The sequence below is a fragment of the Phoca vitulina genome, unplaced genomic scaffold (assembly GCF_004348235.1).
Source record: "Phoca vitulina isolate PV1807 unplaced genomic scaffold, GSC_HSeal_1.0 scaffold15, whole genome shotgun sequence".
Classification (NCBI taxonomy): Eukaryota; Metazoa; Chordata; class Mammalia; order Carnivora; family Phocidae; genus Phoca; species Phoca vitulina.
The window spans coordinates 6567689-6584731 of NW_022589718.1; the positions used below are offsets into that span (position 1 = coordinate 6567689).

General features: G+C 46.8%; 1 protein-coding gene across 3 annotated transcripts in view; it reads left to right on the forward strand.

Moving 5' to 3' along the window:
• Positions 1 to 16877, forward strand: part of RAB11FIP1 (RAB11 family interacting protein 1) — a 31542-nt gene extending 14665 nt beyond the window's left edge. Inside the window, exons 2-6 of one of the 3 annotated variants that reach the window (XM_032413477.1) lie at positions 792 to 1234; positions 2250 to 3051; positions 4092 to 5972; positions 6711 to 6819; positions 13695 to 16877. In XM_032413477.1, coding sequence (XP_032269368.1) covers positions 792 to 1234; positions 2250 to 3051; positions 4092 to 5972; positions 6711 to 6819; positions 13695 to 13913 — 3454 coding nt within the window. In that variant the 3' untranslated portion in view covers positions 13914 to 16877. The remainder of the gene's footprint in view (positions 1 to 791; positions 1235 to 2249; positions 3052 to 4091; positions 5973 to 6710; positions 6820 to 13694) is intronic. The other 2 variants (XM_032413478.1, XM_032413479.1) reach the window with 2 other exon arrangements.
• The last annotated feature ends 166 nt before the right edge of the window (positions 16878 to 17043 follow it).

Consider the following 17043-nt stretch of genomic DNA (forward strand, 5'->3'; position numbering starts at 1 on the left):
GCTTAACCAACTGAGCCACCCAGGTGTTCCACAATGTTATTTTGTGACTGGCATATTTCATTCTTTTTGAAAAACAAAAACAAAAACAAAAACAAAACATATTTACTCTGTCTTATATTTTCTATTATTCCCTGGCAGGGACTGTTCTACAAACTCTTGCTTTTTTTTCTGAGATGTGTGTGTGAATTTGCATTCTGCCTTCTTAACTGTTTGTGTATGAGCTTTGCATTTTACCCTGTTGACGGAAAATACCAGTCACAGGAAATGATTGGATGGAATATTTGATTTATTTTATTTGATTTATTTATTTTTTTAAGATTTTATTTATTTGACAGAGAGAGACACAGCGAGAGAGGGAACACAAACAGGGGGAGTGGGAGAGGGAGAAGCAGGCTTCCCGTGGAGCAGGGAGCCTGATATGGGACTCGATCCCAGGACCCTGGGATCATGACCTGAGCTGAAGGCAGACGCTTAACGACTGAGCCACCCAGCCGCCCCATATTTGATTTTTTTTATTGTTAGAAATAGCTATTGAATCAAGATTTTAAGTGACTGTACATTAAGTACAGAATCAGATCCTATCTTTGCCTGGTGGATGTCTTCTCAAAAACGAAACTGCAAGTTCTGCCCTCATTCCCCTACCCCACCCTCTACTCCAAAGAAGAGAGCCCAAGAATGTGCTTATGTAAGAGGTTGGTGGTAGCAGAGAAGAGAGACTGGTTAATGGGGACGGTGAACGTTGTATTAGGCTCTTTGATTCCAGGGTAACCTCTCAGCCTTTCTCCTTGTAGGTGGTATACCTTGAAATCCAAACCAGGAAAGAAGGATAAAGAGCGAGGAGAAATTGAGGTTGACATCCAGTTTATGAGAAACAACATGACTGCTAGCATGTTTGACCTCTCCATGAAAGACAAGTCTCGGAATCCATTTGGGAAACTGAAGGACAAGATCAAGGGGAAGCATAAGGATAGCGCGTCAGATACTGCTTCAGCCATCATTCCCAGCGTGACACCCTCCGCTGACAGTGATGATGAGTCTCCTTCCAAAGACAAGAAAAAGAAATCGAAGATCAAGACCCTGTTTTCCAAGTCGAATTTGCAGAAAACGCCACTTTCCCAGTCCATGTCCGTCCTGCCTACTTCAAAGTCAGACCGAGTGCTGCTTCGTCCTGGAGACTTTCAGTCCCAGTGGGAGGGTGATGACCATGAGGATGAATCCTCCTCTGCCTCGGATGGTAAGTTTTCTCCTCCTTCTTACTTGGGCGCTCTCTCTCAGCCTATTTGCATTAAGAGAGAAGAAGCAAATCTTAAAGAGGAAGGTTTTAATTCAGTTCCTCGGTTACTGAAATAATGGTGATGGTCATGATGGTGGTGATGGTGGTGATGGTGGCCGTGATGGTGGTTAATCTTGGTTAGAAAGGCTTCTCTATTCCTAAGCCCTCTGATTTCTAAGATTGTATAAATTCCTTTTCTAAAATGTCTGGCTCGGGGCGCCTGGGTGGCTCAGTTGGCTAAGCGCCTGCCTTCGGCTCAGGTCATGATCCCTGGGTCCCGAGATTGAGCCCCATGTTGGGCTCCCTGCTCATTGGGTAGCCTGCTCCTCCCTCTCCCTCTGCCGCTCCCCCTGCTTGTGCTCTCTCTCAAATAAATAAATAAAATCTTTAAAAAAAAAGGTAATAAAAAAAATAAAATGTCTGGCTCTGTAACTGATGTACATTAAAAAAGCTTTTGGAGTTAACAATGAATATATCCAGGCTTTTTTTTTTTTTTTTTTTTTTTTTTTAGTTAAGAGTAAAATCATAGAACCTTAGAGCAGTTCTGACATTTTATTAACTCATCAGGTATTTATTGAGATCCTATTAATGTGTTTAACCCTCATGGGAATCATCTTTAATGAAAGTTGAGGAATCTAGTTCCTTTAACTGTGAATTAACTGTGGATTTGAACTTCAGTTTCAATGACCAAATCCTTACTGTTGGCCAGATTCTGCCCTTCTCATTGGTTTAATGCAGGGTTTCTCACCCTCCACACTGTTTGTAGCTGGGGCCAGATAAGTCCTCATTGTGGGGACTGCCCCGTGCATCGTAGGCTCTTTAGCAGCATCCCTGGCCTCCACTGTTAGATGCCAGTAACACACCCCCTGTCGGTAACCGGAAACGCATTCAGACACACGAGATGGTCCCCCCTTCCGGTTGTGCACTGGTTGTTTAACTTCTTGTCTCCTTTTGATCTTCGTTTTTCTGTCCACAGTCATGTCTCACAAGAGGACGGGGAGCGCAGATGCTAAGCAGCTGAACCAGATCAATTTCAGCCTTCCCAAGAAGGAAGGACTCTCCTTTCTTGGCGGCCTCCGGTCTAAGAATGACGTCCTTTCTCGCTCTAATGTCTGTATCAACGGGAACCATGTTTACATGGAGCAGCCGGAAGCCAAGAGTGAGACCAAGGATAGCACCCCCTCCTCTTCCCCGTCCCCCCAGGGCTTCAGGAAGCAGCATCTGTTCTCCTCCACCGAGAACCTGGCTCCTAGGTCTTGGAAGGAGCCTGGAGATGGAGGGGCGGTGTCTTCCGACAGGCGGTTCTCTGAGTCTTCCACAAAGGACTCTCCGAAATCCATGTCTCTGCCGACCTACCGGCCGCAGGGCAGTGGGGATATTCGGGAGAACACGGCTCCGGCGAGCTTGGAAGCTGCAAAAGAAACCAAAGAGAGCAAGAAGCAGGAGAACAAGAAGTCCTCTTTGCTTTCTCTGGTGACGGGAAAGAAGGACGTGGCTAAGGGCAGTGAGGGTGGAAGCCTGCCTACCATCCCAGGGAAGGAGAAGGAAGGCATGCTGATGGAAGTCCAACCAAGGGTGGACCAGCCTGGGCCTGACGAAGACCTAGTGAAAAGCTCTGAGAAGGACACTCTGGCTGTCATCTCTGGATGGGTTAAATCCCTGAATCCCTTTGAAGAAGTGCCGATCACAGAACCGGAAGCTGACCGAGAGCCCAAGTCAGAACCTGCACCAGCTGTCGGCTCTACAAGGGCTCCGCAGACCAAAGCTGTCAAACCTCGGTGAGTCTTAGCCCCCCTGGTGCAGGGCCTGCACCTCACTGTTCGTGGTGGTCAGCAAGGTCCGCCGGTAGAGCAAATCTTGCATGTGGTTCCAGGGTGGTACCAGTGTATGGCAAGCATTTAATGGCCTGAGTTATTTTTACCCGCCCATCCTGCCTGCCTGCCTGCCTGCCTGGCTGGCCCACCCTGACCCAGATTACAGTGATGTGTCCCAGCCCAGAGCCACTGCCAGCAGGCATGGTCTTTCCGTCTCAGTAAGATAATCGGCCCCCAGTGGAATGCCCTGGTTTGCAGCAGATTCTGAGTATTGCGAGTTGGGCAGACCAGATTTTGGTTGTGGTATGTGCAGAACATGTGTTTATTTAGAGTTCTTATCACATATTTCCCTTTGAGGCAGATGCTATCTTTCCTCCTTGCAATTTGGCATTGGTGTCCGCTGGCATGGGAGACCCTTGGCCCACTCTCGACTGTGCCCGTTCTCTGCGTGTTCAGTGTGCATCTCGTTGCAAGAGCCTGAGTGAGCGTTGGGGGCTTTCTGCTTTCTCACATTCACACTAACAATATTTCTGTGGTCTGGGATGGGAGAGACTTTTTTTTGAGATTCTGCTTACTTTGATTTCACACACACACACACACACACACACACACACAAATACACAGACACACACACACACGGACACACACACACACACACGCAGACTGTTCCTCTTCAGGATTGGTCCTTGTTGCCTTCAGGTGCATCTTTTACTGCTTCGAACTTTGTAGATGCTTTTTGTTTATCACCAAAAGAAACTGTGGGCTGTTGCTTTACCTGGAGCTTTCTGTCTCTGTTGCAACAGCCCTTCGTGTGGCAGGTGTGTTGGTGATAAAAGTGTCCCTTTCGTACATTAAGTGATTGATGTTCCATCTCTCACTTCTTAAGATATTGCCCCAAATATAAAAGTGTTCTCCCCTTTGGAGCAACTTTATATGTAAGTGTTTCTCGCCTCTCACGATGCATCTGCAACTGACCTGCAGACTTTATTTTGTCCTTTTTGCAGACTGGACGTGTCTCCAGAGGCTCAACCCACAGCCAGGCTTCCTTCTTCCCCTGACTCTCCTCTCTTCTTCTCTGCTCTTCTTTCCAGTTCTGGCCACACACCAGTCCCTTCTAAATCGGGGCATGGTGCAGAGACACCGTCCTCTGAATCTCCCTCTGTCTTCTCTTTCTCATCTCCCATAGTGGCTCCCATTTCCACCTCCACGCCGGTTGAGAACTGGCCTTCCACAGACAAGGGCCAAGCCCGTCCTGAAGAGCCATCTTTGCTCCTTAAGGCAGAATTGCCAAAGGAGAGTTTAACACAAGTTCCAAAGACTATTTCTGGTGGTTCGGGGTCACTTTCCAAAAAGCTACCCACTCCAGCTTGTAAAGGGACGGAAGATTCTCCCACGAGGAAGACCAGTGAGGTAGGCCCAGAGAGCACCGTCGGTAGTGACTCAGAAAAGTCTCTCCTGAAGCAGCCTGAAATGGGGCACCAGGGGGAAGATCTGGGGTTTCCCCCCTCAGAACGAGACTACGTCCCTTCATTTCAGGAGGCCCAAGAAGTAACATTCGCCCTTTCACTCAGAAGTGGGCAGACTGAAAGCCCAGTGGGGAGGCCTCCGATGGGGGCAGACACAGACTCGGAGAGTCTGTCTGCGTCTTTTGGGGAGAACGGACTTCAGGAAGACAGCATGACTTCTGCCATGAAGGAAGGGGTGCCCCCTCTTCAGATGGGAGAATCGGCTCCCCCTCTTGGCTCCGTGATGCAGAGACACGGAGAGAATGTGGGCGAGAGCCGAAAGAAAATCAAGAAGCACGTGTCATTTTCTGAGCAGCTCTTTACGCAAGAGGAGCTAGAGAAGTCCGCCGGGCCGGTGGAAGAGGACAGAAGTGATCCCCAGGAGCTGACGCCTGAAGATGCCGCTGCTGGAAACGTGTCAGACCGGGAGCCTGCTGGGTCCCTCCACGCAGAGGACGCAGAGAAGGGCGCGGTGTCCCCACCCGGGCGCGCGAAGTGTGGTGTGCCGGCTTCTGAGACAGGCCCCCTTCCCCGCCCCTCATGCGAGGAGAGCGTCTCTGAAGGCCCCGTGAGTGAAGCAAGCTCAGGGAAAGACATTCCCCTCTTGAGGATCGAGCCAGACGATATACTTATGGCTCAAAATCAGAGCAAAGCCAGTGATCACGAAGGTTTATTGTCCGATCCCCTGAGTGGCCTTCACTCTACCGCAGGTGTGAACTCTCCAGTCATGGCTGATCTGGGCTTAACCCTTCCTTCCATTCCTGAGGTGGCATCGGATGATGAGAGAGTGGATCAGGTTGAAGACGACAGAGAGACAGCCCAGGTGGCAGCCCTGGAAGGAGGGCCTTCTTCCTTGAGCCTGTCCCCTGCCCGTCCTGAGATGGAAAAGGGGCCGAGGGGCGAGGCAGACGGGTGGGCGGCGCCTGTGGAGAGCCCGCATGACCTCAGGTCAGAGGCACCCCAAGCATCTGCTGCAGCGTCTTCAGGTCCAGCTGCCGCTTCAGGAATTCACAAACCAGATCTTGGCAAGGGCTCACGCTTGGATAAACGGCTGCCAGGTCCTGGCGGTGGCGAGAAGGGAAAGCTGATGGGAAATGGGAGGCCACGCCAGCCTCCTGATAGGGCCCTGGATTCTCCTATATCCAGCCCCTCCTTTTCTGAGACCTTTCCTGTTACACACTCTTCCCCCAGCAGCCCACACGCTGACACTCACCCCACTGGTACAGCAGAATCTCAAAAAAAAGCAACAGCAGAGGGCTCCGCTGGTAAGGTGGAAAATTCTAGCAAGAGGAAGCCGCTTCTTCAGGCCTGGGTCTCACCCTCAGAGACACATCCAGTGTCAGCTCAGCCGAGCGCGGCAACGGGGTCAGCCAAGCACAGGTGAGAGTCGGGGAAGATCGTTTCATCCATGGGAGCGATGCCCCCCCCCCCCCCAACCCTTTGCCTTCTGCCTGTGGAGGTTTTGGCTTTCTGCTTGCACGGCCGTCCCGATGGCACACCCGCGTGCTGTGCTGGTAGGGCCTGTTTTCAAAGGGTCTCCCCCGACCCCGTGTGGTGGGAATACCTCCTCGAGACACTCCTGTGTTTGTAGGGAGAACATAGTGCCAGTCTTCAGAGGTAGTTTAGGGATTGTTCTGCGCACTCAGAGTTGGGGCGCTCGAACCGCAGCGATGCCCTGTGGCCCGTCTCTTCCTAGCATCAGAAAGCAGCCGAGACGGAGTGGTAGAACCCAGCAGTGCTGAAAGCTTGCTGTAAGGTGAAGCTGAGGAACGGAAGGCTCAGTAGCGACTCCCACGGTGCGGGTCCTAGGCTGTAGTTGCCCCCAAAATCAGAGGCTGTCTTTAATGTTCTTCTGACATTGACAGTGAGACCAGGGGTCTTGTGAGAGCACCAGCACACCTGGCTGTCCGGTGTGCGTGGTGGGCCTGCATGTGGCTGCCTCGTGCTGGCCGCCCTCATTTCCACAGGAACGCTGGTGTGTGTCGGACTGGAGGTGTGAACAGAACGTGTCACCACTCTGCCCTCTTGTCTGTCTCGCCGGCTGCCATCTGCGAGATGGACGGTTTCTCGGTTTTGTCATTACTGAAAGGTCTAAGGATCCTATCCCCTTCTCTTTAGACTCCACCCCGTGAAGCCAATGAACACAACAGCCACCAAGATTGCTAACTCCAGCTTGGGCACCGCCACCATCATCAGTGAGAACTTGATCAATGAGACCATGATGAAGGTATGTCTCCTCCAAGAAGTAGGCGTGCTAGTTAGGGATCTATGAAAAAACCCGTTTCTAGAGTCACCATGATATACACCTTCTTCGGCAGCAGGTAACGCCAGGAGTGACTTGAGCATACAAACGTCTGGGTCTTCAGATAATCTTTGGAAGCCTCCACGCTTCCCAAGGGATTATTACTGCTCCCCTGAGAGTTACTTAGTTATTGTTGAATTGCTTAGGTCTCAAGCAACGTGATTGATACCGGTGCTGCTTTTTGGTGAGAAGAAAATGTCACCCACCATCTGGTCTGTTCCAATCAGATATTTTCATTTCCCCGTGTATTCTTTCTTATCTTTCGGCAAGAATGTAAAATTCTTGTGGTTGTCATCATTGCCTAGATATACTTTTTTGAAACTTTATTCTGCAATCATTTCAAACTTAAAAAAAGTTGCAAGAATAGTACAAAGGACTGCTATAAACCTTTCATCAATTGTTGACATTTTACGGTATTGGCTTTATCACTTTCACCCTCTCTCTCTCCTGTTCCCTATCCATTCTCTCTTTGTATATATATACTTTTTCTTTTTTGTCTGAACCATTGGAGGGTAAGTTGCCTACCTCATGCCCCATTTACCACTAAATACTTAAGTGTGTAATTCCTAAGAATGAGGTCATTTAATCAAGGTCAAGACATGTAAAGTTGATGTAATCCTCTTTTCTCATCTGTAGCCCATACTTGAGCTTCACCTGTTGTCTCATGAGTGTGCTCCCTAGTTTTCCTGTTTTTCTTTCCAGTCCAGGATCCAGTCCAGGATCTCTTGCTGTTTTGTTGCCGTGTCTCCCTGGGCTCCTTTATCCTGGAACAGTTCCCCAGCCTTCTTGAAGTCTCTCAAGACCTTGACATTCTCTAAGACTTTAGATCAGTTGTTTTGTAGAATTTTCCTCTGTTTGGATTTGTCTGCTATCTCCTCATGGTTTGGTTGAGGTTGCGCATTCCTGGCAGGAATTAACCGTGCAAATCATGCGTCCTTCTCAGTGGTTCGTAGAAGGAGGCACATTACATCCGCTTGTCGTGGTAGTGGGCATGTTAACTCTGATGACTGACTTTAGGTGGTGTCCAGGAGGCTCTCTAGTGTAAAGTTGCTATTTTCCCCTTTAACAATCAATATGAAATTCGTGGGGAGTTAATTTCAGACTATGTAAACATCCTGTTGTTCTCAGGCTTTCGGATCCATTGGTGAATATGGCAGTGGTGAAATGGTGATTTTCCAGTTCCATCGCCCGCATAGAAACACTGTTCGATTCTCTTTTTCATTCAGTAGATCATAAGCATTTTTGCATGTTGCTACTTAATTAGTCTTTGAAATGGTTGTACCAATATTTGCTTAACCATTACTCTGTTATTGGATATTTGGGTGATTTTCTGTTCTTCAGTGTGAATAAGGTTATAGTCAACAATTTCTTGCATAGAACTTTTCCCCTTCTTAAGCTAAATTTCCAGGAAGGATATCACTTGATTAGAGGATCTCTTCTCTTTCAAAAACTTGGGCTAACTTTAAAAAAAAACAACTCCTGCCCACCAGCGAAACCAAGCCAACCCCCCAGATGATCTCTGCTTTGGAGCATCTCCATCCTGCCCTTTCTGGTTCTGAAGTCAGGAGGCTATGGGACACTGCCTCATTGCAAACCTCTGGTCTTTGGCTCATTATCACTTGGGCTGGAGGAGAATGATTTACGGAGGGACTGGTTGGCAAGGCTGTGTTGCGTTTCAAATATGTGGAGAGGAATTTCCTAACTGACTACTGGGGACCACTGTCAGTAGAAATAAACTTTGTTTCTATTTTAGTCCAGAGCATCTAAACGCTTCATTTAATGAGAATTTTACAGTCCTATGCACTGTAAAACATCAAGTAGTCTTTGCGATTTTAGAATAAAAATTTCTTGCTCATGTCTCCTTTACTCCTATAAGCATTTTTATATTTTTTAAGATTTTATTTATTTGTGAGAGAGAGAGATAGGGAGAGAGAGCATGAGCAGGGAGGAGAGGGAGAATCAGGCTCTCAGCTCAGCAGGGAGCTCGATGCAGGACTCAATCCCAGGACCCGGAGATCACGACCCGAGCTGAAGGCAGACGCTTAACCGACTGAGCCACGCAGGCGCCCCTGTAAGCGTTTTTAAAGTGCCAGTTAGTTGTTACCACCTGGGTTCCATTGCATCTCTGCCGCCAGGAGCTGGGCGAAGGGTTTACTGAAAGCTGGGGCTCTGAGGTTCAGGGAAGGAGGCTGAATAGTGGTAACAGATGGTCATGGCGAACGAGCTAGCATCTTCTAGCTGCCTTGCCTTCTCTTCCCTTGTACTGCGTGCTGCCGGGGCCAGTGGTAAGTGAGCATCATTCTGCTATGTTTTAGCCCTAGCCTAAAAATGCCCCATAACTCGCCCAGCTCAGCTTGGCGGGCCTCTGAGGGTGTGAAGAGGCAGCGCTTACCTTCTAGGAGTTAACGATATTTACCAGGAAACCAGGCAAAAGAACAGCATAAAAGGGACAGTAATGGAAACTAGGGTCATGGAGCAGCCTCCCATCCCCTCTTGTACTGTGGAATGCAGCTGGGCTCCAAAGAGAAACAAACACCTAGCTCTCGGGAAGTGAGCAAGACCCTTGGCTCCCATTTTATTTATTCTTCAAAGCTCATTTAATCAGGGGCTTATCTCCTGGCCCTGACTGAGAGAATATCTTGCCTTAAAACAAAGGCAACTGCTGCTTATTTTGCTCATGATTTGTAAGCCCGGCAGCTGCCCTTCTGGCTGCCTGCAACAAAGCGCTGGTCCTGGACCATACCTAGTAAATATTCTGAGCAAATATGGAAAGTTTCCTAGCGGCTCCTCTTGGCCCCCCATATAACAGATGCTTTATACTAAGCCATAAATAATATTTACCAAAGTAACTACTCTTTGGAATGTTGCAAAGTACGAGTGAGGTTAGGGAAAGAAATTGCATAGCTAAAGTTATGAAAAGCTAACTGAGTCATTACCATAATGGGTTTTTTTTTGGGTTGCTGTTTTAGGGCCTCCATCCCTTATAGATGATTTATAACTTAGGAGTGTATTATTTACCCAGGTGGCTTTAACACTTCCATTTAAAAATAATACAGCCAACTACATCCAAAAATCATCTGTCCTGTTAATATGGAAAAAGTTAGACACAGATTTGAATATACGTCATTATTATTACAACTATGGTGGGAACATCCAAGGTGAAAATCCTGGAAGGAAATATGTGACAATGGGCAGTGTTTTTTCTTGAATTAATGGTTATTTTCTTTGTACCTCTTCCTCGCCATGGCTGTTGCTCACTTTCTGTAATGCTGGATTGTTTTATAATTTTTTTTTTTTTAAAGATTTTATTTATTTTTATTTGAGAGAGAGAGAATGAGAGAGAGCGAGTACATGAGAGGGGGGAGGGTCAGAGGGAGAAGCAGACTCCCCGCCGAGCAGGGAGCCCGATGCGGGACTCGATCCAGGGACTCCAGGATCATGACCTGAGCCGAAGGCAGTCGCTTAACCAACTGAGCCACCCAGGCGCCCTGTTTTATAATTTTTTAAGTCATCACATATCTAGGATTGCCTAATGATTTCAAAGTCTTACATTCTTTCCCCTTTGGATTATGAAATCCAAATTGAATAGCTGTTTCATAGTTTGTAAGGTATGAAGTGCACATGCCTTTTCAACCCTACGCATTTATCATAAGGAAATATTTTAGAGACGTGATCAAAGATTTATGCTCATGCATTTTAATAAAAATGTTATATATAATTTGAAAACTGAAAAAATCTAAATATCTAGCAAAGGAGATAGGTAAAATATAATGAAATTTTAAGTATCCATTAAAAATGATTTTTGCTAAAAAAAAAAAAAGGTGGGGGGCGCCTGGGTTGCTCAGTCCATTAAGTGTCTGCAGACCTTCGGCTCTGGTTGTGATCCCAGGGTGCTGGGATTGAGCCCCGAGTCAGGCTCCCTGCTTGGTGGGGAGCCTGCTTCTCCCGCTCCCCCTGCTTGTGTTCTCTCTCTCTGTCAAATAAATAAGTAAAATCTTTTTTAAAAATTATTTTTGCTAAAATTTAGTGATGGGAAAATGCTCACAAAGTAATTTTAAAATGCTTGAAAACCATATTCTGCATGATGCTTAAAGTTATAAAACTTAGCATAAAGAAACCAAGGAAGAAATAAGAGACCCAAATGTTATGTGTTGGAGTTCCAGGTAATAATTTTTTCCCTCTTCTGCATTTGAGATTTTCCATTATGAGGAAATATCCCCTTTATAGTGAAAACAGAATTCTGTTATTTTGGAGGAAAATTAATTTTTTTTAAAGATTTTATTTATTTACTTGAGAGAGAGCAAGAGAGCACAGAGGGAGAAGGAGAAGCAGACTCTCCGCTGAGCAGGGAGCCTGTTGCGGGGCTCGATCCCAGGATCCCGGGATCATGACTGGAGCCAAAGGCAGACGCCTCACCGACTGAGCCACCCAGGCGCCCCTGGGGAAAATGAATTTTAATTCGTCTTCAAAGTCTAGTTGAGCTGTTACACCCCATCTTTGCAGTTTGTCCCGATTTCCTGTGTAGCAGAGGGCTCTTGGTTGTCCAGCTCTCTGAGCCCTAGTGTGTGAGGCACTCTAAGGACCTGGTCTCTACTCTCCAGGAGCACCTGCTGCTCCTGCCTCCAGGCGACAGCTTCTTCATCTTTCTCTCTCACAAACCGTCTTGCCCCGTATCTTATATGATCCACATTTTTCAATAAATAAAATCCTTGTATGACAGAGCTATAATCTAAAAACCCTTGAGAACATCAAGACAACTCCTTTTTTAAAAATTGTGGTAAAATAAATATAACATAAAACTTTTACCCTCTTAAGCATTTAAAAATTAAAAAAAAATTTTCAATTCAGGCACAATTAACATATAGTGTTATATTAGTTTCAGGTGTACAGTTTAGTGATTCAACAATTTTATACATTACTCTGCTCATCCTAAGTGTGTTCTTCATCCCCATCATCTATTTCACCCATCCCTCCGCCCCGTGGTAGCCATCAGTTTGTTCTCTACAGTTAAGAGTCTGTTTCTTGGTTTGTCTCTTTTTTTTCTTTGTTCGTTTGGTTTGTTTCTTAAATTCCACATATGAGTGAAATCATATGGTATTTGTCTTTCTCAGGCTGACTTGTTTCGCTTAGCATTATACTCTCTAGGTCCATCCACGTTGTTGCAAATGGCGAGATGTCATTCTTTTTTTATGGCTGAGTAATACTCCATTGTGTGTGTGTGTGTACCACTTCTTTATCCATTCATCAGACGAGGGACACTTGGGCTGCTTCCATAGTTTGGCTCTTGTAAATAATGCTGCAACAAACATAGGGGTGCATGTATCTTTTCAAATTAGTGTTTTTGTATTCTTTGGGTAAATACCTAGTAGCGGGATTACTGGATCAATTCTATTTTTAATTTTTTAAGGAACCTCTGTACTGTTTTCCACAGTGGCTGCAGCAGCTTGCATTCCCAGCAATAGTGCATAAGGGATCACGAGCGTTTTTAAGTGTACAGATCAGTAGCGTTAAGTACGTTCACCTTGTACAACCAGTCTCCAGAATCCTTTTCCAGACGCTCAACTTTTTGGTTGAAGATGGTTTCAGAATTACTAATAGGGTGACTGAGGTCCAGAGGAATGTGTGCCTTCAACAAGTTAAAAAACAAAAACAACAAAAGGATTAAGGGAGAAGTGGTTTTTCGAAAAAGTAGTCCAACATCTTGCCTGTTTCCGTGTAGCCTGTGTTAGGTGAAAACCTGCTCTGTTCATGGAATTGTCAGTGTGTGCTTCTAAGCTGGGACTACGAGCCCTGTGCTTTCCTTCCGAGCCAGGATAAGACGGATGGGATTTCTCTCTGATGTCTGGCTAGCGTGTAGGCAGCTTACGTCGCTGCACTGAGCAGCGCCTTCTATCATGTTGTCAAAAGAGTGAATGATGATTCTGCTCTTGACTTAGCTTCTCCAGCTGGAGACTTGGTATGACGTGGTACTTCTCATTCAATCCTTATCTTGTGTTTCCTCACGGTTTGGGCCTGGTCACTTTGCAGCTGGACTCCAGTCATCCCAGATTATAAATGCTGATGGAGTAACTCCTTAGGGCTCCTGCTCTTGGCAAGAGTGGGGCCGCTCAGCCCTGGCACTGGCCGCTGTGTGCCCAGAGGGTGCGCCACGATTCTGAGCTGCTGACTGGGTGATGTGCCACCGTGGCACTTAGCTCTGACTCTGCACATGTCTCGAGTATGAAATGATTTAAAGTGGGGTCTCTGAGTGGCCAGTGCATCAGCCTACCCGTGGACTCCTTCTGAGTGTAGCAGGTAGTCCAGGATGAGCAGCTGCGTGGGGTGGTGATGGGTGAGCATCGTCTCCCGCACCTTCTGTCACTAGGGTTTCTTCATGGGCCACCTTAGCTTGGGGCTCTCAGCTTCGCATTGATATTTCGTTGTGCCAGCTCCTAGTGTCCAGAGACCTCCAATTGTTACATTTCCTAAAACCTCAAATCCAGAGTCTAATCCAGGGGTTTGTAGCCTGTGAGCCAAGTATGGTTTTTACATTTTTAAAAAGTCATAAGACAGAAAGAACAAACGAACCAACAAAGAAGAACAGACAACACAGGCCATATATGGCCTGCAAAGCCTCAACTATTTACTCTCTGATCCTTTACAGAAAACTTTGTCAATAAACCGGTTTTCCACCTGAACTGAAAACACATTCCCAGGAGACTCCGATCGCTAATAACATTTTCCTCTTTTAGATTTCTTTTCGATATTTGCCTTCTTTGCTGACTGTACCACTTTTTCTCCCCCTGTCTCCCCTTCTAAAGAAATACAACCCTTCGGACCCCGCCTTTGCTTATGCACAGCTAACCCACGATGAGCTGATCCAGTTGGTCCTCAAACAGAAGGAGACGATAAGCAAGAAGGAGTTTCAGGTTCGCGAGCTGGAAGACTACATTGACAATCTGCTCGTCAGGGTCATGGAGGAGACCCCCAACATCCTCCGTATTCCGGCTCAGGTCGGCAAAAAGGCAGGAAAGATGTGAATCGTCAGCCTAGGAGACGGAGACTGTTTTGTGAGTTGGTTTCCACCTGCTCCTGAGGCCAAGGGCTCCGTGTGCCTGATAACCAGCATACAGGCTCAAAGTCACCAGCTGCCTCCCTTGCCTGTTATCTGGCAAGAGTCAGTCCCACCAACTGTAGCCAGGTTAATTATTACAATGAGTCTTTTACTGTACATTCCCAGGGTTTTATTTTTAAATGCCACTGTGCCTTTAAGTATATTGTAAATGTTTTATGCTCTGACCAGAGATGTGGTCATAAGATCTGCTCCTGGCCCAGAGACTCAGATGGCGCAGGGTTATTCGTGTATTTAACATTGGGATTTTCTTTCTTCGATATTGACATTTAAAACTACGTACTCCTCCTCCCACCCCGCCCCATCAGTGAAGTGTGGGGTGAAATGAGAAGGACCGGGCACATACTTGCTTGGCTTCTGAGTAGCTCAGGGTGATGTTTGGCTGCAGGTGCTAAGTTTTGATACCGTGTAAACCTCTGGGCTTCTTGGACTTGGTCTTGTTGATTTGACCGAAGCAGGGGAGGTTAAAGAAAGCCTCTGAGTGTGCCTTGTAGATTTGGAACAAGCTGCCTTTTCTAAGCACCAGCTGCACTACTCTTTAGCCTTACAGTGTGCTCCTGATCGGTCCATAGGGCGTGTCTGTGGGGACGTGAGAAGCAGAAGAGGGAATTCCTCACTTTGCACTCACTTAACGGGGGTTGGTCAAAGGCTCACGGTAGCCGGTAGCCAGGTTCCTGCTGGCTAGAGTGGCCTCGTCAGTGCTTGAGAAGGGATCGGGTGGCCCAAGCATTTACTCGGTTCCACCAGGTATGGGATCATCTCAGTAGGACTCCTGTGGCCTGTTCCCCAGTGCCTTTGCTTGGCTCCCTGATTTCCTCAGCAACACTTCCTGGCGATTCCCGCCCCCCACCAACCCTTGTTACAAAATTACGAAGAGCAAGAAGATTAACACTTAGTTTTGGTTGGCTGTATTTTTAAATCTAGAAGAACACACCTATTTTTTAAAGCTAGGACGCTTCTGAACTAACAGCTCCAGTTCGGATTCCTCAGGTAGTTTCCTTGTTCGGAACCTAATACTGGAATTAGAATGTTTCTGTGTTGCTCGTTTTTTTTTTTTCCCTCCTGGTTGTGACAGACTCTTATCAAAATTTGACCTCTCTCCGGGGCGGAAGAAGATCACAGGCCAGCGCGGTGGGCAGGGCTTGAGGCAACAACAGTTATTAGACTGGGGGTCTCTTCTCTGTATGTTCTTGTTCTGTGGAGGGTAAAGAGGCAGGACGGTTGGCAGCAGAACCCCTTTTCAGGATCACACGTTGGCTGCAATGTTAGTTATATCGGAGCACTTTAATCTGAAGGGTGATACTATAACTTGATTAATCAGCTTTTGATTATCTGTAGCTGTTTTATTTAATACTCTTACAGGAGTGGGGACCACTGTAAACTTCCCAGATGACTTGTATTTTTGTAGTGCTATAAGAATTATTTACATACCTATAAAGAGAACCATGTATTCGCCTCAACTCTGAAAACGTACATGTATATATATTCGTTCCTCAATAGGTTTTTTACTTAAAAATGTATTTTGACTGTGATAACCCAAGGGCACTGGAGCAGGGGTGCTCTGAATGATTTCTCCTTAGAAGAGCTGGTGTGGAGACCTGCATTGTTCACGAGAGGTGCTTGGTCTGGAGATATTATCTGCCACTAGGACCTCGGGTATGTAACTCGGTCAGTGTTTGAGAGGGATGTCTGGGTAGAAGAGTGAATTCCTGTGCTCTGAAATGCCACTTGGGGACTCTGGAGGAAGAAGGACAATTTACTTCAAGGGTGTCTGGCTTCTACCACTGCTGGGGAAAAAAATCCAATTTATAGCATTCCTGCACCTCTCAAAGTAGCTAACCTGGAGGGCATGAGGTAATGAGTGTCCTGGAGGGCTCTACTTTGGGGGAGGATTTATCTAGGAGAAGCTTTAGTCTGCCCTGAGCTATTAGCAGGGGCTGGTGAATTGGAGTGTTGGAGCTCCTGTGCCCGGCACGTGTCGGAGGGCGCGCGCTCACCTAGGAGGAGAGTTGGGACTCGCCTCTGGCTGCTAGAAATGCCAACCTGATGGAAGGACACTGGGAGGAAGCTGTGTTCTGGAGAAGCGGGAGCAGGTGTTTTCCTGGCCTTGCCCGGCTGCCTCCAGAAAGAGCAGTCAGTACTTAAGGGAAGCATCAGATTAAACACTGAACACCTTGCAGTGAACTTCAGTTGGAGGTCAGCCTCCTGAAAAAAATGTCAATCCTTTGCCTGTTTCCTATCATCTCATTCCTTGGACTTTGACAGGTTTCCTGCCCTCCATTTTATTCCTGTGTTAACGCATATCACAGTGGAGGAACAAGAAAGTCTGCCCTTTGCCATGAGGAAGAGCTCTTGACCCTGAGTGGGAGGTGTGTGCACATGAATAGGGTGTGTGTGTGTGTGTGTGTGTGTGTGGTTTCCAGCTTTGCTAACAGTGGGAGCTCAAAAGGGCAGAGAGGGAGGAGGGCCTATGACACTCAGCCACATACCCAATTGAAGGCCAGAGGCAATTTAATGTTAAATTAGGCAGGATCTTCCCTCCCTGAGTCCCTATTCCCAATCGATCTTTTTATTTTCTTTTTGAGAACTACGAATTAATGATCCCTCAAGGCTGACAGATTAATTGCCTTAGGTGGAGAATTTAGCCTCCTAGTAGTCATACCAACCTCGACTCTGTGGTTTCTCACTATCTATTATATGAGCTACTAACTTGACTTCTTCCACCCTCCGATTGAAAGATCGCCCAGCATTTTTGGATTATAAAATAATTTCCTGCCTTGTTAGTTTGGGAGTTTTTAATTTCTTTGGTTTTGTTTTTAAGAAGTAACCTAAAATTTCTACAACACTAAATAAAATGGTACTACCTTTCAAAGATTTGTGTCTGTACTTTCATGTGGGTGCAATAAAAATGTCTTCTTAAAGAAAACCTCTCGGGGCACTTGGGTGGCTCAGTCGTTAAGCATCTGCCTTCGGCTCAGGTCGTGATCCTAGGGTCCTGGGATCGAGCCCCGCATCAGGCTCCCTGCTCTGCGGGAAGC